Below are 25,338 nucleotides of genomic sequence, written 5' to 3' on the forward strand. Positions count from 1 at the left end.
TCAGAGTGTCTGATGTAGTCTGGCAGTGAATTCAGTTTTTGTACATGTTTAGTTATCTCTCATATTGAGATATTTCACTGGCTGACAATTAATTATGAATGTAGAGACATGATTGTCTATATGTTTTAAAGGGATATTCCGCCATTTTTGGAAATACGCTCATTTTCCACCTCCCCTCGAGCAAAACAATCGATATTTACCTTGTTCCCGTTCATCCAGCCATTCTGTGAGTCTGGCGATACAACTTTTAGCTTCAGCCTAGCATAGATCATTGAATCGGATTAGACCATTAGCTTCTCGCCTGCTAGCTTCATGTTTAAAAGTGACTAAGATTTCTGGTAATTTTCTCATTTAAAACGTGTCTCCTCTCAAGTTAGAAAGTGCAATAAGACCAACTGAAAATGAAACCTGGCGTTTTTCTAGGCTGATTTGACATGGAACTACACTCTCATCTGGCGTAATAATCAAGGCAACTTGCACACTACTGGCACTACTACTGCTTGTTGTCTATGGGGACTATTTTCAGATGCTGCGTACGATATCACTACGCCTATGGTACGTTTGCAAGTTGCCTCGATTCTTACGCCAGATGAGAGTGTAGTTCCATGTCAAATCAGCCTAGAAAAACGCCAGGTTTCATTTTCAGTTGGTCTTATTGCACTTTCTAACTTGAGAGGAGACACGTTTTAAATGGGAAAATTACCAGAAATCTTTGTCACTTTTAAACATGAAGCTAGCAGGCGAGAAGCTAATGGTCTAATCCGATTCAATGATCTATGCTAGGCTGAAGCTAAAAGTTGTATCGCCAGACTCACAGAATGGCTGGATGAACGAGAACAAGGTAAATATCGATTGTTTTGCTCGAGGGGAGGTGGAAAATGAGCGTATTTCCAAAAATGGCGGAATATCCCTTTAAAAAAGAGTAGAGCATGTAGAGCAGATATCAGCTATGATAAAATTACCTCCTGAAAAACAACAGGCAACCCAAAAGAACACTACTTGGCTGTAGCAGTGTTGTAGCCTATACAAACCAATCTTGATTAGAATCAGAGACGATTAATCTACATACATAAGGCCTATATCTAGTTCCTGCCTCTTACCTTTGGCAGTATATTCAATATGAAGATTCTGAATAAATAGCTTAATTGGGTTCAGGATAGGCAAGAATTATGGACCACATATATGACTTACTGCTTACAGTCTGACAGTTGTTCAATGGGCTATGATATTACCCTTGCCATGAGATTACATTACACTTTACAACAAATTATGAAGTTAGAATCTTTTCTATTTGATATTCCTGGCTAATACATTCCTCATCTTCACTGAACCCAACTAAAACAATAAAGTCGTGTTGCTTTCCTATGCGACATTAGAAAGATCAGACCTCATCTAACACAAAGTGCCACCCAAATATTGTAAAGGCCATGTTTTCCCCCCAAAACTGGACTATTGCAAATTGCAATGCACCATTAGTTGGCCTACCTACTGATATAATGAGACCATTAGATGATTAAAAAGTTAGTGGTCCATCTGGTCTTTACAGTAATCAGACAGAAAAGACACATAACTCCTCTGATAGTTATGCTTCATTGGCTTCCTAAAGCAGTCAGAATAGAACTAAAATCCCTCAGGGTGTATAGGGGACTGGATCTGCATCTTGCTATTTGAATTCCATGATCCAGTTCTACACCCCTCGCCCATGTGGTCCTTTGAAGACAGAGCAATAGCCTACTTAACTGGCATTTTGAACATTTTTAGCTTTGAACTAACACATCACAAAAAAAGATAATGTCTAGCACAGGGGTCTGTAGGGTCTTTGTTAGCCTAATATGAAAATTAATTGTCAACATTGACACTTTCAGTGTCAATTTTTGATATTGATATTACTAATATTGATTCTATTATAATTATTTAGTATGTTTAATGTAGGCTTCTTAACTTTTACAGGCTTAATATAGGATAGTATCTACTGTAACGTCACTTGTACCAAATACCATATAATAAACATAATATACCAAATATAACTAGAAAAATATTTCCTGAAGGAAATACCAGTGCATGGAAAGTCATTGCAAGGGTTATGCTAGGGTACTTAAAGTGATTACTATGGTGTTGCTAGGCTAAATACAGTTGCTACTATTCTATAAAAAGTGGTTTCTAGGTTGGTTGCTAGGGAAATTACATTGGTTGCTAAGGAAATCACATTGGTTGCTAAGGTGGTTGCCAGGGTGTCATTGTGGAAGTGGTTGCTTGGTTGTTACTAAGTAATTATAGTGGTTGCTTTGCTATAAAAAGTGTTATTTTAATATAGTTTTAAAAAGTTATTGAAATTGGAAGAAATAGAGTGATAGAGAAAGTGATAGGAAGTGAAGAAAAACAATTGAAAGAAAGTGGGGATGACAAGTGAGTTATACAGTTCAATGGAGAGACACACAGAGAAGAAGTTCCATTGGAGTTGCTGAAGACAGTGAGAGAACACTGGCAAAGTTGATTCCATTCTATTTCTTTAAAAGGCAATTATGATGTCACAAAGCCAATGTTAAGTCTATGGCAAAATTAAGTTTAGTTTTTATTTAATATCTGAAAAAGTAAAAGTTGTAGAAATATGAAAAGTAATAGACTGAAAATTTGATGCAAGAGCTACGTGACAAAGTTTGAACCAAGTTCCTACGATAAGTGGTTAGAGTCAAATTAGGGCCTGGAAGAATAATAATAAAAACTAGAAAAGCATTTCCTGAAGGAAATACCAGTGCATGGAAAGTTATTGCTAGGATTATGCTAGGGTACTTAAAGTGATTACTAAGATGTTGCTAGGCTAAATAAAGTGGTTACTATTCATTAAAAAGTGGTTACTAGGTTGGTTGCTAGGGAAATCACGTTGGTTGCTAGGGAAAACACATTGGTTGCTAAGGTGGTTGCCAGGGTGTCATTATGGAAGTGGTTGCTAGGTTGTTACTAAGTAATTATAGTGGTTGCTTTGCTATAAAAAGTGTTATTTTAATATAGTTTTAAAAAGTTATTGAGATTGGAAGAAATAGAGAGAGTGATAGAGAAAGTGAGAGGAAGTGAAGAAAAAGAAGTGAAAGAAAGTGGGGATGACAAGTGAGCTATACAGTTCAATGGAGAGACACACAGAGAAGAAGTTCCATTGAAGTTGCTGAAGTCAGTGAGAGAACACTGGCAAAGTTGATTCCATTCTATTTCTTTAAAAGCTAATTATGATGTCACAAAGCCAATGTTAAGTCTATGGCAAAATTAAGTTTAGTTTTTATTTCATATCTCAAAAAGTAAAAGTCATAGAAATATGAAAAGTAATAGACTGAAAATTTGATGCAAGAGCTACGTGACAAAGTTTGAACCAAGTTCCTACGATAAGCGGTTAGAGTCAAATTAGGGCCTGGAAGAATAATAATAAAAATAAAAATAAAAAGAAAAAACGAAGGAATATCAATACAGTGCATTTCCATGCACTGTAACTAGAAAAGCATTTCCTGAAGGAAATACCAGTGCATGGAAAGTTATTGCTAGGATTATGCTAGGGTACTTAAAGTGATTACTAAGATGTTGCTAGGCTAAATAAAGTGGTTACTATTCATTAAAAAGTGGTTACTAGGTTGGTTGCTAGGGAAATCACGTTGGTTGCTAGGGAAAACACATTGGTTGCTAAGGTGGTTGCCAGGGTGTCATTATGGAAGTGGTTGCTAGGTTGTTACTAAGTAATTATAGTGGTTGCTTTGCTATAAAAAGTGTTATTTTAATATAGTTTTAAAAAGTTATTGAGATTGGAAGAAATAGAGAGAGTGATAGAGAAAGTGAGAGGAAGTGAAGAAAAAGAAGTGAAAGAAAGTGGGGATGACAAGTGAGCTATACAGTTCAATGGAGAGACACACAGAGAAGAAGTTCCATTGAAGTTGCTGAAGTCAGTGAGAGAACACTGGCAAAGTTGATTCCATTCTATTTCTTTAAAAGCTAATTATGATGTCACAAAGCCAATGTTAAGTCTATGGCAAAATTAAGTTTAGTTTTTATTTCATATCTCAAAAAGTAAAAGTCATAGAAATATGAAAAGTAATAGACTGAAAATTTGATGCAAGAGCTACGTGACAAAGTTTGAACCAAGTTCCTACGATAAGCGGTTAGAGTCAAATTAGGGCCTGGAAGAATAATAATAAAAATAAAAATAAAAAGAAAAAACGAAGGAATATCAATACAGTGCATTTCCATGCACTGTAACTAGAAATGCAATTCCAAGGAATTACCAGTGCATGAAAATGCAAAAAATGTATAGATAATGTAGATATGGTTACTAAGGTGTAGCTAGGGTAAACATGGTGGTTGCATAGTTTAAAGAGAGTTGATAGTGTTAAGGTAGACATTTTAAAGCTTAAACATTCATGTTCTAACTTAAAGGAGAATTCCGGTGTGAAATTGAGCTTAACTGTACCGAAACATGTTAAGGTGTACTCACACGTGTTTTAGACGCACTTTCACTCACCCCCAGCATTCCGAACTCCTCCGTTTTCAGCCTAGCTTACAGTAGGCTTGAATCTATTAGATTGGGCATTACGTAGCCTATGCAGCTAAATCGCTATTTTTAAACCATTATAAAGGTTCCAAGTAACTCCACACTGCATTGGTAGACTTCTGAGGGTCCTGACATTTAAAACGAGACACTGAGAACTTTGGAAATGCACAGGAAGTTTATTAAAAAAAGACTGTTTACAAGCAGTGCCTTCATAGAATCTCTCCGCTGGGCGCCATCTTGGAATCAAGTCGCGATAAGCCGACTGACGAGCACGAATGAACAGGAAGGACAGGGGAACATATTGCTAAAGTAATTCCATAGGAAATATATAGTTATACTGTCTACATGAGCATGATGAGTAACAAAGCTCAAAATGTTTGCAATATGTCCCCCTGTCTTTCCTGTTTGTTTGTGCTCGTCAGTCGACTTATCGCGACTTCACCACAAGATGGCGCCCAGCGGAGAGATTCTATGAAGGTACTGCTTGAACAAACAGTCTTTTTTAATAAACTTCCTGTGCACTTCCAAAGTTTTAAGTATCTCGTTTTAAATGTCAGGACCCTCAGAAGTCAACCAATGCAGTGTGGAGTTACTTGGAACCTTTTTAATGGTTTAAAAATAGCGATTTAGCTGCATAGGCTACGTAATGCCCAATCTAATAGATTCAAGCCTACTGTAAGCTAGGCTGAAAACGGAGGAGTTCGGAATGCTGGGGGTGAGTGAAAGTGCGTCTAAAACACGTGTGAGTACACCTTAACATGTTTCGGTACAGTTAAGCTCAATTTCACACCGGAATTCTCCTTTAACTAATGATTTCTAACAAGTATGTTAAAATGTTAGCTATGTTAACAATGATAACCAGGTTGATTGGTTTACTTAGCTAATGATTTCTAACAGTTATTCTAAAAATGCTAGCTATGTTAACAATGCTAACCAGGTTGATAAGCTAACTTAGTTGATGATTTCTAGCAGTAATGCTAAAAATGCTAACTATGCTAACAATGTTAATTATGCTTACAATGCTAACCACGTTGATTAGCTAACTTAGCTAATAATTTTTAGCAATTATGTTAAAAATGCTAACTATGCTAACAATGCTATCTATGCTAACAATGCTAACCAGGTTGATTAGCTAACTTAGCTAATCATTTCTAGCAGCTATGTTAAAAATGCTAACTAGCTAACTTGCTAGTGAGGACTTTTATTTTGAAACATTTGTTGATAGGGTATCCATGGTGGGCACTATCAGGAATAAAGAAGTTACTGCAGTATAATCATGTTGGTTGCTAAGGAAACGGTCATAAACGCTTAATTTTAATGGTTGCTATGTTGGTTGCTAGGTACATGGAGGTTTCATGTAGTTGACTGGAGGCATAGTTGATGATAACTGACAGTTGGAATGGTTGAACAGTTAAATAGTTGAGTAGTTTCGATGGTTAAGTGAGGACTTTTATTTTGAAACAGTTGTGGACAGAGGAAACAGTTTACAGGATATGTAGTCTTCAGAGTGATTGTATGCTTAAAGCCTGAGAGAGAGAGAGAGAGCTGCAACAGGTGGCCCTGGCCACCTGGCATACCATTCTAATTGCTTAACGACCTGACTGTGATGTCACCAGCTCAATGTTAAGTCTATGGGGGAAATTTGAATAGTTTTTAACTAATAGTTTAAAAAGTATAAAAGTAACAAAGTTGAAAAATACATTGCACAGGTCTCCTAAGTAAGACCTACGTAACAATGTTTGAATGAAGTTTCTACATTCAACGGTTCAAGCTGAATTGCGAGCGTTAGAAGTAGTGGAATAACTAGAGAATGTAATTCCAAGGAAATTACGAGTGCATGAAAATGCAAAAATGTACAGATAAATCATGTAGATATGGTTACTAAGGTGTTGCTAGGGTAGACATGGTGGTTTCATAGTTTTTGAAAGTTGATAGTGCGAAGATAGACTGTTTAAAATTGAATTAGCTTACCTGATTACCAGATTAGCTAACCTGGCTAATGATTTTTAGCAGTTATGCAAAAATGCTAACTATGCTAACAATGCTAACCATGCTCACTATGGTTACGAGGTTGATTAGCTAATTTAGTTGATGATTTCTAGCAGTTATGCTAAAAATGCTAACTATGCTAACAATGCTAACTTTGCTAACAATGCTAACCAGGTTGATTAGCTAACTTAGCTAATGATTTCTAGCAGTTATGCTAAAAATGCTAACTATGCTAACAATGCTAGCCATGCTAACTAGCTAACTTGCTAGTGAGGACTTTTATTTTGAAACATTTGTTGCTAGGGTATCCATGATGGCCACTATCAGAAATAAAGAAGTTACTGTAGTATAATCATGTTGGTTGCTATGGAAATTGTCATAAAAGCTTAATTTTAATGGTTGCTATGTTGGTTGCTAGGTACCTGGAGGTTTCATGTAGTTGACTGGAGGCATAGTTGATGATAACTGACAGTTGGAGTGGTTGAACAGTTAAATAGTTGAGTATTTTCAATGGTTAAATGATTTAATAGTGTATTATTGCAGTGAGGACTTTTATTTTGAAACAGTTGTGGACAGAGGAAGTATGAAACAGGATCTGTAGTCTTAATGAGATTGTATGCTTAAAGCCTGAGAGAGAGAGAGCTGCTGCACCTGGACTGGCCACCTGGCATAAGATTCTAATTGCCCTATTATGATGTCATAATGTAATGTTAAGTCTATGGGGAAATTGTAATAGTTTTTATTTAATAGTTCAAAAAGTATAAAAGTTACAAAGTTGAAAAATACATAGCTGAAGTCACCTAAGTAAGACCTACGCACCGCAGTTTGAATGAAGTTTCTACATTAAACGGTTGAAGCTGAATTGCACGCACAAAAACGTTAGAGGAAAAATAAAAACTAGAAATGCAATTCCAAGGAATTACCAGTGCATGAAAATGCAAAAATAGATAGATAATGTAGATATGGTTGCTAAGGTGTAGCTAGGATAAACTTGGTGGTTGCATAGTTTACAGAGAGTTGATAGTGTGAAGGTAGACAGTTTAAAGATGAAACATTCCAGCTCTAACTTAACTAATGATTTCTATTCATGTTAAAATGTTGATTAGCTAACTTAGGTAATGATTTCTAGCAGTTACGCTAAAAATGCTAATTATGCTAGCAATGATAACTTTTCTAACAATGCTAACCAGGTTGATTAGCTAACGTAACCGATGATTTCTAGCAGTAATGCTAAAAATGCTAACTATGCTAACAATGCTAAATTAGCTAATAATGCTAACCAGGTTGATTAGCTAACTTAGTTGATGATTTTTTGCAGTTATGCTAAAAATGCTAACTATGCTAACTATGCTAACTATGCTAACCATGCTAACTAGCTAACTTGCTAGTGAGGACTTTTATTTTGAAACATTTGTTGCTAGGGTATCCATGGTGGCCACTATCAAGAAACAAGAAGTTACTGCAGTATAATCATGTTGGTTGCTATGGAAACGGTCATAAACACTTAATTTTAATGGTTGCTATGTTGGTTGCTAGGTACATTGAGGTTTCATGTAGTTGACTGGAGGCATAGTGGATGATAACTGACAGTTGGAATGGTTGAACAGTTCAATAGTTGAGTAGTTTCAATGGTTAAATGATTTAATAGTGTATAATTGCAGTGAGGACTTTTACTTTGAAACAGTTGTGGACAGAGGAAACAGTTAACAGGATATGTAGTCTTCTGAGAGACTGTATGCTTAAAGCCAGAGAAACTGACAGTTGGTGCCCAGGTGGCCGGCCACCTGGCGTAAGATTCTAATTGCTGCCGTGATGTCATAATGAGCAATGTTAAGTCTATGGGGGAAATTGTAATAGTTTTTAACTAATAGTTTAAAAAGTATAAAAGTTACAATGTTGAAAAATACAAAGCCCACATCGCGTAACTAAGACCTACGCAACAAAATTTGAATGGAGTTTCTACGTTAAGCGGTTGAAGCTGAATTGCGTGCGTTAGAAGAAGAACTAGAAATGCAATTCCAAGGAATTACCAGTGCATGAAAATGCAAAAATAGATAGATAATGTGGATATGGTTACTAAGGTGTAGCTAGGGTAAACATGGTGGTTGCATAGTTTACAGAGAGTTGATAGTGTGAAGGTAGACAGTTTAAAGCTGAAACATTCCAGTTCTAACTTAACTAATGATTTCTATTCCTGTTAAAATGTTAACTATGGTAACAATGATAACCAGGTTGATTGGTTAACTTAGCTACTGATTTCTTGCAGTTATGGTAAAAATGTTAACTATGCTAACTATGCTCACAGTGCTAACCAGGTTGATTAGTTAACTTAGCTAATGATTTCTAGCAGTTATGCTAAAAATGCTAACTATGCTAGCAATCCTAACTATGGTAACAATGCTAACTTTATTAACAATGCTAACCAGTTTGATTAGCTAACTTAACTGATGATTTCTAGCAACTATGCTAACAATGCTAAAATTGCTAACAATGCTAACCAGGTTGATTAGCTGACTTAGTTGATGATTTTTTGCAGATATGCTAAAAATGTTAACTATGCTAACAATGCTAACTATGCTAAAAATGCTAACCAGGTTGATTAGCTAACTTAGCTAATCATTTCTAGCAGTTATGCTAAAAATGCTAACTATGCTAATAATGCTAACTATGCTAACCATGGTAACTAGCTAACTTGCCAGTGAGGACTTTTATTTTGAAACATTTGTTGCTAGGTTATCCATGGTGGCCACTATCAGGAAACAAGAAGTTACTGCAGTATAATCATGTTGGTTGCTATGGAAACTGTCAAAAACGCTTAATTTAAATGGTTGCTATGTTGGTTGCTAGGTACATGGAGGTTTCATTTAGTTGACTGGAGGCATAGTTGATGATAACTGACAGTTGGAATGGTTGAACAGTTAAATAGTTGAGTAGTTTCAGTGGTTAAATGATTTAATAGTGTATTATTGCAGTGAGGACTTTTATTTTGAAACAGTTGTGGACAGAGGAAACAGTTAACAGGATATGTAGTCTTCACAGAGAGATTGTATGCTTAAAGCCTGATAGAGAGAGGGCTGCTGCAGGTGGGGCTGGCCACCTGGAATAAGATTCTAATTGCTCAACGACCTGATTTTGATGTCATAGAGGCCAATGTTAAGTCTATGGGGAAATTTTAAATAGTTTTTATTTAATAGTTCAAAAAGTATAAAAGTTACAAAGTTGAAAAGTCATAGCAACTCGATCCATTAGAATACCTACGTTACGAAGTTTGAATGAAGTTGCTAAAATGTTAAAATGTTAAAATGTTGATTAGCTAACTTAGGTAATGATTTCTAGCAGTTACGCTAAAAATGCTAATTATGCTAGCAATGCTAACTTTATTAACAATGCTAACCAGGTTGATTAGCTAACTTAACCGATGATTTCTAGCAGTAATGCTAAAAATGCTAACTATGCTAACAATGCTAAATTTGCTAATAATGCTAACCAGGTTGATTAGCTAACTTAGTTGATGATTTTTTGCAGTTATGCTAAAAATGCTACCTATGCTAACAATGCTAACTATGCTAACCATGCTAACTAGCTAACTTGCTAGTGAGGACTTTTATTTTGAAACATTTGTTGCTAGGGTATCCATGGTGGCCACTATCAAGAAACAAGAAGTTACTGCAGTATAATCATGATGGTTGCTATGGAAACGGTCATAAACACTTAATTTTAATGGTTGCTATGTTGGTTGCTAGGTACATGGAGGTTTCATGTAGTTGACTGGAGGCATAGTGGATGATAACTGACAGTTGGAATGGTTGAACAGTTCAATAGTTGAGTAGTTTCAATGGTTAAATGATTTAATAGTGTATTATTGCATTGAGGACTTTTATTTTGAAACAGTTGTGGACAGAGGAAACAGTTTAACAGGATATGTGTAGTCTTCTGAGAGACTGTATGCTTAAAGCCAGAGAAACTGACAGTTGGTGCCCAGGTGGCCGGCCACCTGGCGTAAGATTCTAATTGCTGCCGTGATGTCATAATGAGCAATGTTAAGTCTATGGGGGAAATTGTAATAGTTTTTAACTAATAGTTTAAAAAGTATAAAAGTTACAAAGTTGAAAAATACAAAGCCCACATCGCGTAAGTAAGACCTACGCGACAAAATTTGAATGGAGTCTCTACGTTAAGCGGTTGAGGCTGATTTGCGTGCGTTAGAAGAAGAACTAGAAATGCAATTCCAAGGAATTACCAGTGTATGAAAATGCAAAAATAGATAGATAATGTAGATATGGTTACTAAGGTGTAGCTAGGGTAAACATGGTGGTTGCATAGTTTACAGAGAGTTGATAGTGTGAAGGTAGACTGTTTAAAGATGAAACATTCCAGTTCTAACTTAACTAATGATTTCTATTCATGTTAAAATGTTGATTAGCTAACTTAGCTAATGATTTCTAGCAGTTGTGCTAAAAATGCTAATTATGCTAGCAATGCTAACTTTACTAACAATGCTAACCAGGTTGATTAGCTAACTTAACCGATGATTTCTAGCAGTAATGTTAAAGATGCTAACTATGCTAAATATGCTAACAATGCTAACCAAGTTGATTAGCTAACTTAGTTGATGATTTTTTGCAGTTATGCTAAAAATGCTAACTATGCTAACAATGCTAACTATGCTAACCATGCTAACTAGCTAACTTGCTAGTGAGGACTTTTATTTTGAAACATTTGTTGTTAGGGTATCCATGGTGGCCACTATCAGGAAACAAGAAGTTACTGCAGTATAATCATGTTGGTTGCTATGGAAACGGTCATAAACACTTCATTTTAATGGTTGCTATGTTGGTTGCTAGGTACATGGAGGTTTCATGTAGTTGACTGGATGCATAGTGGATGATAACTGACAGTTGAAATGGTTGAACAGTTCAATAGTTGAGTAGTTTCAATGGTTAAATGATTTAATAGTGTATTATTGCAGTGAGGACTTTTATTTTGAAACAGTTGTGGACAGAGGAAACAGTTAACAGGATATGTAGTCTTCTGAGAGACTGTATGCTTAAAGCCAGAGAAACTGACAGTTGGTGCCCAGGTGGCCGGCCACCTGGCGTAAGATTCTAATTGCTGCCGTGATGTCATAATGAGCAATGTTAAGTCTATGGGGAAAAAGCTCAATGTTAAATCTATGGGGAAATCGTTTTTTAATTCATAGTTTAAAAAGTATAAAAGTTACAAAGTTGAAAAATACAAAGCACACATGGCATAAGCGAGACCTACGCAACAAAGTTTGAATGAAGTTTCTACGTTAAACGGTTCAATCTGAATTGCGTGCGTTAGAAGAATAACTAGAAATGCAATTCCAAGGAATTACCAGTGCATGAAAATGCAAAAAAAGATAGATAATGTAGATATGGTTACTAATGTGTAGCTAGGGTAAACATGGTGGTTGCGTAGTTTACAGAGAGTTGATAGTATGAAGGTAGACAGTTTAAAGCTGAAACATTCCAGTTCTAACTTAACTAATGATTTCTATTCATGTTAAAATGTTGATTAGCTAACTTAGCTAATGATTTCTAGCAGTTGTGCTAAAAATGCTAATTATGCTAGCAATGCTAACTTTACTAACAATGCTAACCAGGTTGATTAGCTAACTTAACCGATGATTTCTAGCAGTAATGCCAAAAATGCTAACAATGCTAACAATGTTAGATTTGCTAACAATGCTAACCAGGTTGATTAGCTTACTTAGTTGATGATTTTTTGCAGTTATGTTAAAATGCTAACTATGATAACAATGCTAAATATGCTAAAAATGCTAACCAGGTTGATTAGCTAACTTAGCCAATCATTTCTAGCAGTTATGCAAAAAATGCTAACTATGCTAACTATGCTAACCATGCTGACTAGCTAACTTGCTAGTGAGGACTTTTATTTTTAAACATTTGTTGCAAGGGTATCCATTGTGGCCACTATCAGGAAACAAGAAGTTACTGCAGTATAATCATGTTGGTTGCTATGGAAACGGTCATAAACGCTTATTTTTAATGGTTGCTATGTTGGTTGCTAGGTACATGGAGGTTTCATGTAGTTGACTGGAGGCATAGTTGATGATAACTGACAGTTGGAATGGTTGAATAGTTCAATAGTTGAGTAGTTTCAATGGTTAAATGATTTAATAGTGTATTATTGCAGTGAGGACTTTTATTTTGAAACAGTTGTGGACAGAGGAAACAGTTTAACAGGATATGTGTAGTCTTCAGAGAGATTGTATGCTTAAAGCCAGAGAAACTGACAGTTGATACAGGTGTAATCAATTTAAGCCTGAGAGAGAGAGAGAGAGCTGCTGCACCTGGACTGGCCACCTGGCGTAACATTCTAATTGCTGCCGTGATGTCATAATGAGCAATGTTAAGTCTATGGGGGAAATGGTAATAGTTTTTAACTAATAGTTTAAAAAGTATAAAAGTTACAAAGTTGAAAAATATAAAGCACATATGGCATAAGCAAGACCTACGCAACAAAGTTTGAATTAAGTTTCTACGTTAAACGGTTGAAGCTGAATTGCGAGCGTTAGAAGAAGAAGTTTAACTAGAAATGCAATTCCAAGGAATTACCAGTGCATGAAAATGCAAAAAATGTAGATATGGCTACTAAGGTGTAGCTAGGGTAAACATGGTGGTTGCATAGTTTAAAGAGAGTTGATAGTGTTAAGGTAGACATTTTAAAGCTTAAACATTCCTGTTCTAACTTAACTAATAATTTCTAACAGGTATTCTAAAATGTTAACTATGCTAACAATGCTAACCAGGTTGATAAGTTAACTTAGCTGATAATTTCTAGCAGTAATGCTAAAAATGCTAACTATGCTAACATTGCTAACTATGTTAACAATGCTAACCAGGTTGATTAGCTAACTTAGCTAATCATTTTAGCAGTTGTGCTAAACATGCTAACTATGCTAACAATGTTAACTATGCTAACAATGCTAACCAGGTTGATTAGCTAACTTAGCTAATCATTTTTAGCAGTTATGCTAAAAATGCTAACTATGCTAACAATGCTAACCATGCTAACAATGCTAACTTGCTAGTGAGGACTTTTATTTTGAAACAGTAGTTGCTAGGGTATCCATGGTGCCCACTATCAGGAATAAAGAAGTTACGAAAGTATAATCATGTTGGTTGCTATGGAAACTGTCAAAAACGCTTAATTTTAATGGTTGCTATGTTGGTTGCTAGGTACATGGAGGTTTCATGTAGTTGAATGGAAGCATAGTTGATGATAACTGACAGTTGGAATCGTTGAACAGTTCAATAGATGAGTAGTTTCAATGGTTAAATGATTTAATAGTGTATTATTGCAGCGAGGACTTTTATTTTGAAACAGTTGTGGACAGAGGAAACAGTTAACAGGATATGTAGTCTTCACAGAGAGATTGTCTGCTTAATAGCCTGAGAGAGAGAGGGCTGCTGCAGGTGGGGCTGGCCACCTGGCATAAGATTCTAATTGCTCAACGACCCGATTGTGATGTCATAGAGGCCAATGTTAAGTCTATGGGGTAATTTTTAATAGTTTTTAATTTATAGTTTAAAAAGTATAAAAGTTACAAAGTTTAAAAATTATAGCAACCCGATCCATTAGAAGACCTACGTTACAGAGTTTGAATGAAGTTTCTAAGTTAAACGGTTGAAGAGGAATTGCGGGCAGAAAAAGTGGTAAGCAGAATAATAATAAGAAGTCTAGGAAGAACAGTACAGTGCATTTTCATGCACTGTAATAAGAAGTCTAGGAAGAACAGTACAGTGCATTTTCATGCACTGTAATAATAAGAAGAAGCAGAAGACCGAGGAAGAACAGTACAGTGCATTTTCATGCACTGTAATAAAAAAAAATCGGATAACAGTAGAGTGCATTTTCATGCACTCTAATAAGAAGCCTAGGAAGAACAGTACAGTGCATTTTCATGCACTGTAATAATAATAAAAAGAAAAAACGAAGGAATATCAATACAGTGCATTTCCATGCACTGTAAAAACAAAAAATAAACACAAACGTAGGCCGTATCACTCCTTATACACTGCCAGTCTTGTCTACTTTGAGCAAGGCAAGTTGCATCGACGGTCTTGTTCAAAGATTCTAGAACAGAGCTCTGTTCTAGAATCTTTGGTCTTGTTTGTCGAAACATTCTAGAATTCCCCTTTGTTTTTTGTTTGTTTTGTTTTTTAAACACACACACACCCACAGTAGCTCCAAAGTAGCACTAGATACTAGTTAGCACTCTTACTAGTAACACTAGTGCTACTTTGGTATACTACATAGTTGTTTGCTACAGTAGCTGCAGCATTAAAGATGCAGAACCCGAGAAAAGGAGGTAAAGTTGACATTTTAAACAAAACCCTACAAATTCGTTTGATGTGTAAGGCTATTTCCCTGGTTACATTAGCACTTAGCCTCCAAGCGCTTACTGTGTATAACGCTAGCATTGACATTATACTATATCTTTATATTGCTAAAAGTTGATCAACTCCTGTGTTTCTTCCTTCAAGCACCAACCTTGCCCGTTTCAGGACAACCAAAGTCACAGCAAGCTCAAACTGCTAACGTTTGCGTTAGTCAGAAGTCAAGATGGTCATCAACGATGATGAATTGCTGTGCAGACAAACAAATCTGTCAGTAGGCTATAATGCTGATGTTACTTGAGTAATTGAATAATGATTAGCTTAATAATTAGATTCAAAGAAAGAGGTTGAGCATATCCAACCATGTCGCTATAACACTAATCATCCTCTCTGTCCCGGTTACATGTCGGCAGTCCGACATCCTGCCAGTCCGACATCCCTTTCGTCCGACATGCCGCTATTCAGACATGGTGTTATTCCGACATGCTGCCAATCCGACACATTTTAGTACCCCCATTCCGACAGTTTACAAATCCTATTTTTTTTCCACGTCAATTTAACGGACCCTATGAGCCCGACGGACGCAAAGTGCGTCAAAAAACACACCCATTATTCTCTGTTACATTGCTCCGCGATTATTAGTCACAGCGAGATGAGACCTATTGCATGAAAGAGCTCAGAACCGGGGCTTTCCAACGAGACTAGACACGTGTCTGTACGATCAAGTAGCCTATGCAAATAAAAATAAAATGAAAGTATCATATTTACAGTCTATATTGCTCTGCGTTCACCCACGCAGCCACTGCTCTCGCTTGAATTACTCCGGGACCAGGCATCGCACAGACATAACACGCATGTCAAATGAAAGAGGAGAAACAGAGCTTTCCATTGATACCAAACACATCGATCCTTTTGTGTTATAGAAACAGACGAAGTGACAAACAAATAAGAATCATATAGCTTCGGCTATACCGCTATTTCGTTTGATTTACTCGTGAAACCGTGGTTAAAAAGATACAGCTTGCATGTCAGATAAAAGAGGAGAGCTAGAGCTACCCACAGATACCATATACAACCTTCTAGGCCATAAAACAGACGAAGTGACAGCAAAATAATAACTTAATCTAGCTCCACTTAGTCCGCGAATAATGAGACGGAGAAGAAAACGCCATGTCTATAGAACTTCCCCAAGTCGTGCACGCAACAGACACATAACCATATCAAGAAGTCTTCACAATGACATTTTAAATGTGAATCTTTATTATTTTACACAATGTCATATAGTTATGACATTATAGCCTATTAATGACCTCATGTCGGAATGGCACGTTGTTTGAAAAAATAGTTAAATACCGCCACTGCGACCATGAAAAAAAAAAATGTCGGAGTGGTGGGACTTTCTCCCATAAAGAGACATGCCTCCACTACGACAATTGGACATCAATGTCGGAGTGCTGGTATGTCGGAATGAACGGCGGTAGCCCTCTGTCCCTTACTTTTGCTAGGTTGCTGTGGTCTCTTTTGCTCTCCAATACTAGCCTGTCGACTATCAAAGAAATATGGTGAATGTTTCTGTCAGCCCCTGCTACCAGGGGGGTTGACAATGTTACGTTCAAGTATGAGGCAACGATATAACATTGAAGTAAGTCTACACACGCTATGACGACGATTCTGCATACACAAAGATAGACTCGGAGTTACAATTTATCTTTTTTTTTTCTTTTTCAGGGTAGTATTTTAGATGATGCTGCTGTGGTGTACGGTTTTGGACCATGTGCCCTCTGCCAGATGATGCGAGAGTACAACTCACGAAATCCATGAGGTGCTATTTTGACGGAACTATTTCACTGTAGGCTAATGTGCAATAAAAACGTACAGTGGCTTCACCATTCTTGTGCATTTCTAATGTTGTGAAGCACACGTAAAAGAAGCTAACCAAGTCGTTAAACACAAACAGAACACAAACAGAGCTGGAAAGAATGTTGTTCGCCTTCTTTCTTATCACCTTAGCAACAACAACAACAACAACAACAACAAAAATAGAACCAACTGAGTTATTTGAAGTAGAACTAGAACCGCAGCAGAGGCGTTTGGATTTTGTTTTTGTTTGACTTTGGACTTCATTTGTTATTATAAAGGTAAGACATGATAACTATTTTAGTATTGTGTTTACAACATGTACAATCAAAAACGATGTACATTATGCAGATAATTACCGTCAATGTCGGATGTGCTGTCTGGATAGCAACTCAAGTCTGGTTAGGCTAACGTTCATTAGCAGTTTTGGAAACATTGGTGGCATTTCTTAGGAAAGCATTGGAAACCGAAGATGTTGTTTTCTTCAAAATAATGTTTGATTGATGAACCTTAGATTTTTCAGTAGCAAGAAGTGTGTACATTTGGACATAATCTGGTTTGGCTCTTACCGAAAACGTAGCCTATTGCCAGAGTTTTGTATTAAGAGTTAATGTTAAGGCTAGCCTGCTAGCTATTTCCGCCCTATTTTCACCCTTTTGTGAAAAACCTGCTAGCTGCTACTGTGCTTGGAGTTTTGTGCTGGGCTGGTGTCTCCGCCCATTCACGGACATCAACACGTCTCGTCGCGAAATCAAAATTCCTCTGAAATTCCAAAGTTAATGTAAACGTGTAAACTATCATCTTCAGTAGTCATTAGGCCATTGATCACGCCTCTTGTGCAGTAAAAATAAGGCCATAACTCTTTCTCATTGGGTCATAACTGGGCATATCTCAGGCTCTTCACCTGGATGTCTCTGGCTGGACTCTGACTGACTGATTGTTTGTATGTATGTATGTATGTATTGTTTGTATGAGAGAGAGAGAGAGAGAGAGAGAGAGAGAGAGAGAGAGAGAGAGAGAGAATTCGCATTTGTGTGTGTAGCCTACGCTCAAAAGCTGGACAAAAGGTCAGTGAGAAAAGCTGACCAGTGGATGGAGTGTTAAACTGCCAGATTCATAAACACATTTAACAGTTTTAGACAGCTCGTTTGGAATATCAGCCTTTATTAGGCTATGTGCTCTCATCGCTTTGCGGTCATTAACCCCGCTGTAGGCCCCTGTGCTGAATGACACCCAATCCCTTCCCCCAATGTCACCTTGAACTAATTTGACATTTTATTACATGCAAATTGTCTTCTGACCAAAACAATCCTTGCTTGACCAAACCTAAGTTAACCTACTTGTGATGTTAACCACATCTATTGTGTTAACTAAAATCCCAGAGGATCACAATGAGCCACCCACTTGGCCATTCTGCTGTTACAACAAACCAGCCCAGACGCCCAGAGGCAGAGAAGATCGAATGGAGTTCAAGGCTGTCCGGCTTCTGCGAGGATAAATCTATGTGTGAGATGGCCTTCACCATGCATGTCAAAATGATAAGTGCTGGAATCGCGACTGTCAGACTTTGTTAGTCAACATCTTTCTTCCATTCTCCCAGGCTGCTATGCCTTAACGTGTCCTCTTCTGATGAGCACTGGGGTGACAGAGCAGTATGGCGAAGGGTTTGGCCTTGGGGCAGTGCCCTTTTCCCTCATGGCTTTAAGAAGTGATATAAGAGAGAGATACAACATTAAGGTAGATTTTAGCTGAAACCATGCCCCTTTTTTGGCATTACTGCTATGACTGAAACATTAGCCTATTTTAAACTCGGTTGTATGGAAATAGTTTTTGATAACATTGTCCCTTTGACGTTACAGGGGAGTTTATGTCTGGACTGGATGGTGGGCTGCTGCTGTGGACCTTGTGCCGTTGTGCAAATGGCCAAAGAGGTTAATAAGAGACACCCTTACTGAGTCCTGTTCCTAAAATGAATCCAAATAAAGAGCCCTCTTAGGAAAATTCACAGGATGACTTTTATTTGTTTACTGCTATCAAAAGATGATGCGCACACCAGCGAGCCCATTCAGTGATTTAATTGTGTGAAAAACACATGGAATGGTGTGCTCTGGCACGCTCGATCCTGCACCCATCCAAAGTTGGCTGTGGGATGTGCATGGCCTTGCACTGTTTCCACAATCACGCATGTTAGGCTAGGCAAGTGAAGGATTTTATAATGTTGTAGACTAATGTGTTGGCTCGGTGGACTCAACATCAGGCTTTCTTCAACCAGAAGTAGGCTACCACCACACAAGCATTCTTGATCACCTGCCGGCTCAATGGTGTAGAATTTATTCTGCTCTTCATCTCATAATGTAACGTCTTTGTTATGATTTTGTTTTTAGTGGTTTTCTGCTTTAGTACTCACATATCAAGTTAAATTGTATCCAGATTACTCACTCTCCTTTTACCTTGTTGTTTTTCAGTTAGATACCAGTTGCATTAGAGTAGTTCATGTCTTTGCACACATGAACAAAGAAATGGCAATAAATGTTAGAATTGATCTGCTATTAAGCCTAGACATTGTTTTATCCAAAACAGAACAATCCTCATCCTACAGAATTCATCTGGTGCTGCTGCGTAACAGAATACATTCTGTTCTACTTAACCTATTGCAAAAATAGGTACTGCAAAAGTTTGCCCTTCAATGATTTCTTTTATATTTTTCCCATATCTCCTCCAAAAATTGGATGTTGTAGTTGTTCATTTGCCACAACTCCCCTCCCTTCTTAAAAATGAAACTACAACCTTGTTTAAGTATTATCCTGTTAATAAAAGTAACATTTAAAACTCAGAACTGAATAATAATCTACGAGCAAGTTTCTTCAAGAAACTTCAAGCCTGCAGATGCCCCTTATGTTATTGCTCGCCAAAATTTGTTATGTTAGTAACACCCCTAACTCTTGTGCATTGTTAAAGTCAGCATTCCTGAAAAATACAAAAAGGTAAAAAGGTAATACATCAAGAAAAAATTGCCCTTAGAAATCAAATTGTAAAAAATCATTCACGATAAACTTACACTGACATAAATGAATAAATAAATTGTAAAAATAAGGATCTCATTTTACACATAACAAAAAAAGTCAGTTAGATACTATTAAGTTACATTGAGTCCTGTGTCAGTGCAAGGTCTGTGGAATTGTACCAGCTTCCAGTATAGTCGGCTACTGATCATGTGCCAGTTGTAGGCGACAGTGGGTAATGTGTTCTGACAAGCTTGTGGCTACACATTAAAATAAATAACATGATGTCATATACTCTGTAATGAGACATATGCTAGACTTTGCTTCTCTTGCACGTCATCCAACACTTTATTCTGGTATGTTGTTTGTCAATATACTGTGTACATGTAATTCATTTTATGTTAACAGCTGTCAATATTGCCTTACTACTTAATTACATAATGATATATGGCATATGACATCTTTTACAATGGGTGATACAAAGTTGGTTGTACTACTGGTTACAAAACTTCAAAAGTACCTTCCTTCCAAAAGGCCTATTTCAGTATATTAGCACCCCCTTGTGTGTACTCTGTGTCATTGTCTTTACAAAGGATAGGTGAGTGACTATTAGCCCTTATGTAATATGTACTTGTATACATAATAATGATAATAACTACATGTTCTCATACTATTACAATAATAATATCCATAATGTGTCAAATATTAATTGAACTCATGTTTCATAAAAATGGAAACATTTGTGCAAATTTCATGATTACTCTGTTGTACCCTTCAAATGAGGAAAAGTCATGAAGCAAAACAAAAAAGTGAACAATATTATTTTATGATGTTAAACATTGCTCATTGATCCCAAGGATAGCATGCGGGTTAAACTAGATTTTCTATCTTCCATTGGTTCAGTGTCACTGTCATGTCATTTGTAGCAACATGTCTGGAATAACAAAACACAAACAAATAAACAAAATAAAGACTTTACTGTGAGATTAGTGTACAGGAGTTAACTTGGTCATAACTTTGAAACCAGTAGCCTACACAAATATACGTAGTTTATGAGCACCTTATTATCACTGGTATGCATATTGATGTTTAACTGCAATCATTTAGAATATCAGCTTTGATGCTTTTCTTGTTAGACTTCTTTTGCACACTATGTCTAGGCCTATCTGAATGACATGAGGAAATCTCTGAAACGTGTGACTGAGTGAGCCTATATCACTGTGTAGTGTGACGTTTCAGTCTTCATCCCAGGGGAATTTGATGTTGCTACCTTCCATCTCTTGTTTAATGACAGCGTTGAACTTTACCTCCTGGTCTGGACTTAAGTGGTTTTTCCAATCTCCCACAATCCCTTAAAAATCAGAAAACACACAGTCATAAATAACTCTGAAATATTTACAATGGGAGAAATCATTTCATTGTGTTCCCATGAGCCTTTGCAGGAACACTGAGATAATCATGCAGCTAACAGTGTTGGCAAACATTTTTACATGAGTTTCTTAAAGAGGACCAGGTTGATGAGGATGAGATGTAGGTGGGCATTTTGGCAGGACAACGATCCAAAGCAAAGGAACCGTTCAATTGGTTTCAGAGAATGAAGATCAAGGCCCAGTCAATCACCTGACTTAAATCCAATGGAGCATTTGTGGAAGGACCTAAGGATCAAGGTTCAGAAGAGAGCCCCTGGAATCTTCAAGATTTAAAGATTAGAAGAATGGGCCAAAATCACACCTTAATACTGTGGCCGATTAGTTTCTCCATACAGGACGTATCTTGATGCTATCGTTACAAACACAGGAATTTCCACAAAGTATTAAGCAAGAGACACAGAGAGGAAGGGGGCGACCCGTTTATAAGGTGAGGGTAATTAAACAATTACAACCACAGTGTTGTAATAATTAGACACAACCACTTCAACAAGTCGGCTAAAGCCTAATTAATGCTCCCTTTTGGTACAAAATTAGATAAGTCTGTTTCAAATGTTGCTCCGTTTTGTCAGTATCCCTAAGTTTGCAGGAAAAAAAGCGGACAAATTCGCACGAGAGAGAGGAATCAAGGTGTCACTGTTCACCTGTAGAAGCACTGGCAGAGAGTATGCAAGAATAAACATTCTTCATAAAAATCATCATAGAGTAAAACAGACAAATACATAGTGAAAAACAAAGACATATTCACTCTGACATGCAAATAAAATATGCAAATGCCAGGACACCTGCCACCCAATCAGATATCAGCACACGTGGTGACCTGTGGCAGGACGTAGTACTCAGCCAAGCACCCAAGAGTAACTGGCAGGATGTGTGAAAAGATCTGTGGTTAACAGGCCTAACAGCCCTATGGTGTTTAGATCAAAGGTCACACAGGTTAAAGATCTAATTAAAGGCGAATCTACTGCAGGATGTGTATCTGCATAGACACTCAGTCCCACTGTAAGATATGTAGCACCTCTTTCAAATACATCTGACAGTTATGCTCTGTCTTGATATATTTTGATACATGACAACATAGTTTTTACATAGCAGATAATTATAGATATCTATTAGATGTTTTTGGTCTGTATTTGTGATAGTTGTTTATTTTCATTGTTTCATTGTTGGTAGGCCTATTACTATATTGCGATAGCGACTTATATAAACTATCCAACTATTATAAGACTCATAAGTGTTTTGTAAGTCGCTTTGGACAAAAGCGTCTGCTAAATGAATAACAAGAACATTTAAGTTGGCATGTTCAATACTTTTTTTCCTGTGTCATTCCACTTTGTAGAACTTTATATATGGTCTTTAATGTTTGGATTTCTTTATATGTATGGATTTCCTGAATTAATACAAAGTCTGGGGAAAACATTCAATATCTATTTCCTCCACTGTTTCTAATTGCATTATTTTAACTGGTCAACAACATGCATGGAGAAGTGAATCGTCTGCCTCAACTTCCCCCAACTCTACTGACTATTGTCGTTAGTATTACCTTTACGCAGGAAAGGCGACTTTTTCTTGTCCATTATGTCTTGAGGGATCAGGGAGAAGTTGGACATGTCATTGGTCTTCATCGAGTCGAAGGTGCAATGGCTCACCACCTGCTCCAGACTCTGCTCTGTCAACTCCCGTCCAAGGAATTTTGAAAAGCGTCTGAGGGCTCCTCTGAGGTCCTGCAAAGGAAAACCCATTTTGGCAAAACATGTAAACTGACATGTATAAAGTACATCTAACTGACGGTTAAAGGAAAACTCCGACATTTTTTTTTCAAATAGATCTCTGTTTCTCAAAGTCACGGAGTACTGTCAGTATGGGAGAAAAGCTAGCTTAAGTTGCTAGAGCCAGGCAGCTACAGTTCCTCACTATGCCCCTATTAACTCTGTAGCTGCCTGGCTGCTCTAGCTGTTGGCTGCAGCAACTCAAGCTACTGTAGGTATACTCTTTTTTTTGTACCGACAGTACTCCTTAGAAACAGAGATCTCCTTTAGGTTCTTACTGCTATTAGTGTCAAAGTGTAAATGACTTGCCTTGACCATCTCCTCATAGGTGACATATAAAATCCTGTCTCCAAGATTAGTATTCCTCCAGCTTTTAACATGGTCTGTCCACTTTCCAAACAGTACTTAGGACACAAAACAAACAACTGTGATATGGTTAAGCCTGTATACCTCTGTCCTCTGTGAATCCAACTATCCTATTTTTTTTTAAACATTTGTATTTTCTTACCTTGCCCTGCAAGAAACTTGTCAAGAAACTCTTCAAACGTTCCAGGATCATCCAAAAAATGGGCCATTTGATGGAAATAGAATGACGACACTAACACATCTTTAGGATTGCGTGCCACATATATGACCTGTGGGCATATGACAGTGTGGAAAGGAGCAAATGCACAACATTAAACCATGAAGTTATTCCCATCTCTCCGATTCATGTACCAATTGAAAAATAACTAAGAACATAACCTTTGCCTTGGAGGAGAAGAAAGTTGGAGGCATGAGGTGATATGGCATATGGGACACCATGGCCCTTGGTGAGGGTTTGTTGTCCAGAACTAAGGCAGCACGTGTTTCCTCTAGCCAAGGAACTCTGTCCCAGTTAGGTATTGTATGGACAGGGGTTAAATCTCCTCCATTAAGGATCAAAGGAAGTATTTCTTGCATCCAGATTGTACCTATAGAGGAAAAAAAATGATTAGGCCTGTTTTCCGGTGTAGCCTTCTGACATTCCACATAATGCCTATACGTACCGAAGCCACATACTGTAGCGCCAAGGCAGTAATTTCACCAGATCTAAACAAACCAGTCTAACCATTGAGGTGACCAGTGGTGGCCTTCTTGATCTATTTAAATATCTTTACAACATTATAGGCCTATATTTTTCACTCTTAAAACGAATATCAACACAAACGAATATCAAACAACTTGTGTTGTTTTCAACACATCTCTGTGTCTGGATTGGGACACTATAGTTTGTTGTTTCCCCCCAAAAAGTTACACCATGTGTAAAAATATCACAACTTGCACTGGAAACAACACTGCTTGCGTTAACATCTGTGTCCAGATAGGGCCTGCACATTCGTTTTAGGAGTGTTACACTGTAGGAATCACAGGCCAGTTTACTACAGCAGATCAATACCAACATGATCAAATTTGGGACTACATGTTTTGTAGCATGGGTGTCCGTAAAAGAGGCCATCAGCCTCACAGCGTTCAGTTAAAATCCTTAAACAAACGTGTCTTGCTTTAATTGTGAGGCAAAAAACATCACTCTTCTCAGCCGCCATTTGATTTTAAATATCCACTCAGATTTGTTTTCTTTCTATTACACCTGTCAGGGAATCTGTGTTATGTGGCTAAGCTGCATATAGCCATAGTGCCTATATGTAAACACTTAAAATAATCTGGTTCTGTCAAAGATCACTGGCCTGTCCTGAGTGAGTTTGTGCAATGGAGCGCGAAGAGCTACTTTTTGGAGCTAAATGTTACAAGACCAAGGAGATGTTCATTGACCTCAACAAGCATGGAGGATGCAGGACTGCAACTACAATGTATGGGGAAGCAGTTGAGGTTGTAGGAGTACAAATACCTGGGCATCGTCATTGATGACAAACTGCGTTTTGACACCAACACAGAGGTGATTCTTAAAAAATGTCAGAGCGGCAGTATTTCCTGGTATTGCCAGTATTTCCTGGAGTGAGCAGGAAGATTCTCAACATTTTTACCTCTTTATTGAAAGTATACTGACCTTCTCATCTATGCTGGTCTCCTTCTCAAACAAAAATAAGACACCCCTCCAGAGCATTGTGCACACATGTTCTAAAAGTATTGGCCATGCACCCTCTTTAGTCTCTGACATCACTGCATGACAAAGCATCACTAAGGAAACTCACCCATGTCTTACAGTGTTTTTGAATAGCTCCCCTCTGGCCAGCATCTGCTGTACTCTTGACTAACACTCACACACACACACACACACACACACACACACACACACACACACACACACACACACACACACACACACACACACACACACATACACACACACACACACACACACACACACACACACACACACACCTGGCCTGGCCTGTCCTG

At 37.4% G+C, this 25,338-nt stretch overlaps 3 protein-coding genes across 3 annotated transcripts in view; 2 read left to right on the forward strand and 1 right to left on the reverse strand.

Moving 5' to 3' along the window:
• Positions 1 to 14,738: 14,738 nt before the first annotated feature.
• On the forward strand, positions 14,739 to 16,750 carry LOC134082069 (cornifelin homolog A-like). Its single transcript, XM_062537707.1, has 4 exons — positions 14,739 to 14,876; positions 15,052 to 15,174; positions 16,410 to 16,546; positions 16,633 to 16,750. Exons 1-4 carry the CDS (start codon positions 14,855 to 14,857, stop codon positions 16,723 to 16,725), a joined length of 375 nt encoding a protein of 124 aa, XP_062393691.1. The 5' UTR covers positions 14,739 to 14,854; the 3' UTR covers positions 16,726 to 16,750.
• Positions 16,751 to 16,974: 224 nt separating this feature from the next.
• Positions 16,975 to 18,766, forward strand: LOC134082070 (cornifelin homolog A-like). The gene is made up of 4 exons (XM_062537708.1): positions 16,975 to 17,042; positions 18,144 to 18,267; positions 18,362 to 18,498; positions 18,621 to 18,766. The coding sequence occupies exons 2-4, from the start codon at positions 18,153 to 18,155 to the stop codon at positions 18,714 to 18,716; spliced, it is 348 nt and encodes a 115-aa protein (XP_062393692.1). The 5' UTR covers positions 16,975 to 17,042; positions 18,144 to 18,152; the 3' UTR covers positions 18,717 to 18,766.
• A 1,955-nt stretch (positions 18,767 to 20,721) lies between these two features.
• sult2st3 (sulfotransferase family 2, cytosolic sulfotransferase 3) overlaps positions 20,722 to 25,338 on the reverse strand; it is a 5,426-nt gene continuing 809 nt past the window's right edge. Inside the window, exons 2-6 of the mRNA XM_062537709.1 lie at positions 23,704 to 23,912; positions 23,468 to 23,594; positions 23,269 to 23,363; positions 22,734 to 22,914; positions 20,722 to 21,114 (exon numbers count right to left, since the gene is read on the reverse strand). Coding sequence (XP_062393693.1) covers positions 20,999 to 21,114; positions 22,734 to 22,914; positions 23,269 to 23,363; positions 23,468 to 23,594; positions 23,704 to 23,912 — 728 coding nt within the window. The 3' untranslated portion in view covers positions 20,722 to 20,998. The remainder of the gene's footprint in view (positions 21,115 to 22,733; positions 22,915 to 23,268; positions 23,364 to 23,467; positions 23,595 to 23,703; positions 23,913 to 25,338) is intronic.

Source organism: Sardina pilchardus, chromosome 6 (genome assembly GCF_963854185.1).
Source record: "Sardina pilchardus chromosome 6, fSarPil1.1, whole genome shotgun sequence".
Taxonomy (NCBI): Eukaryota; Metazoa; Chordata; class Actinopteri; order Clupeiformes; family Clupeidae; genus Sardina; species Sardina pilchardus.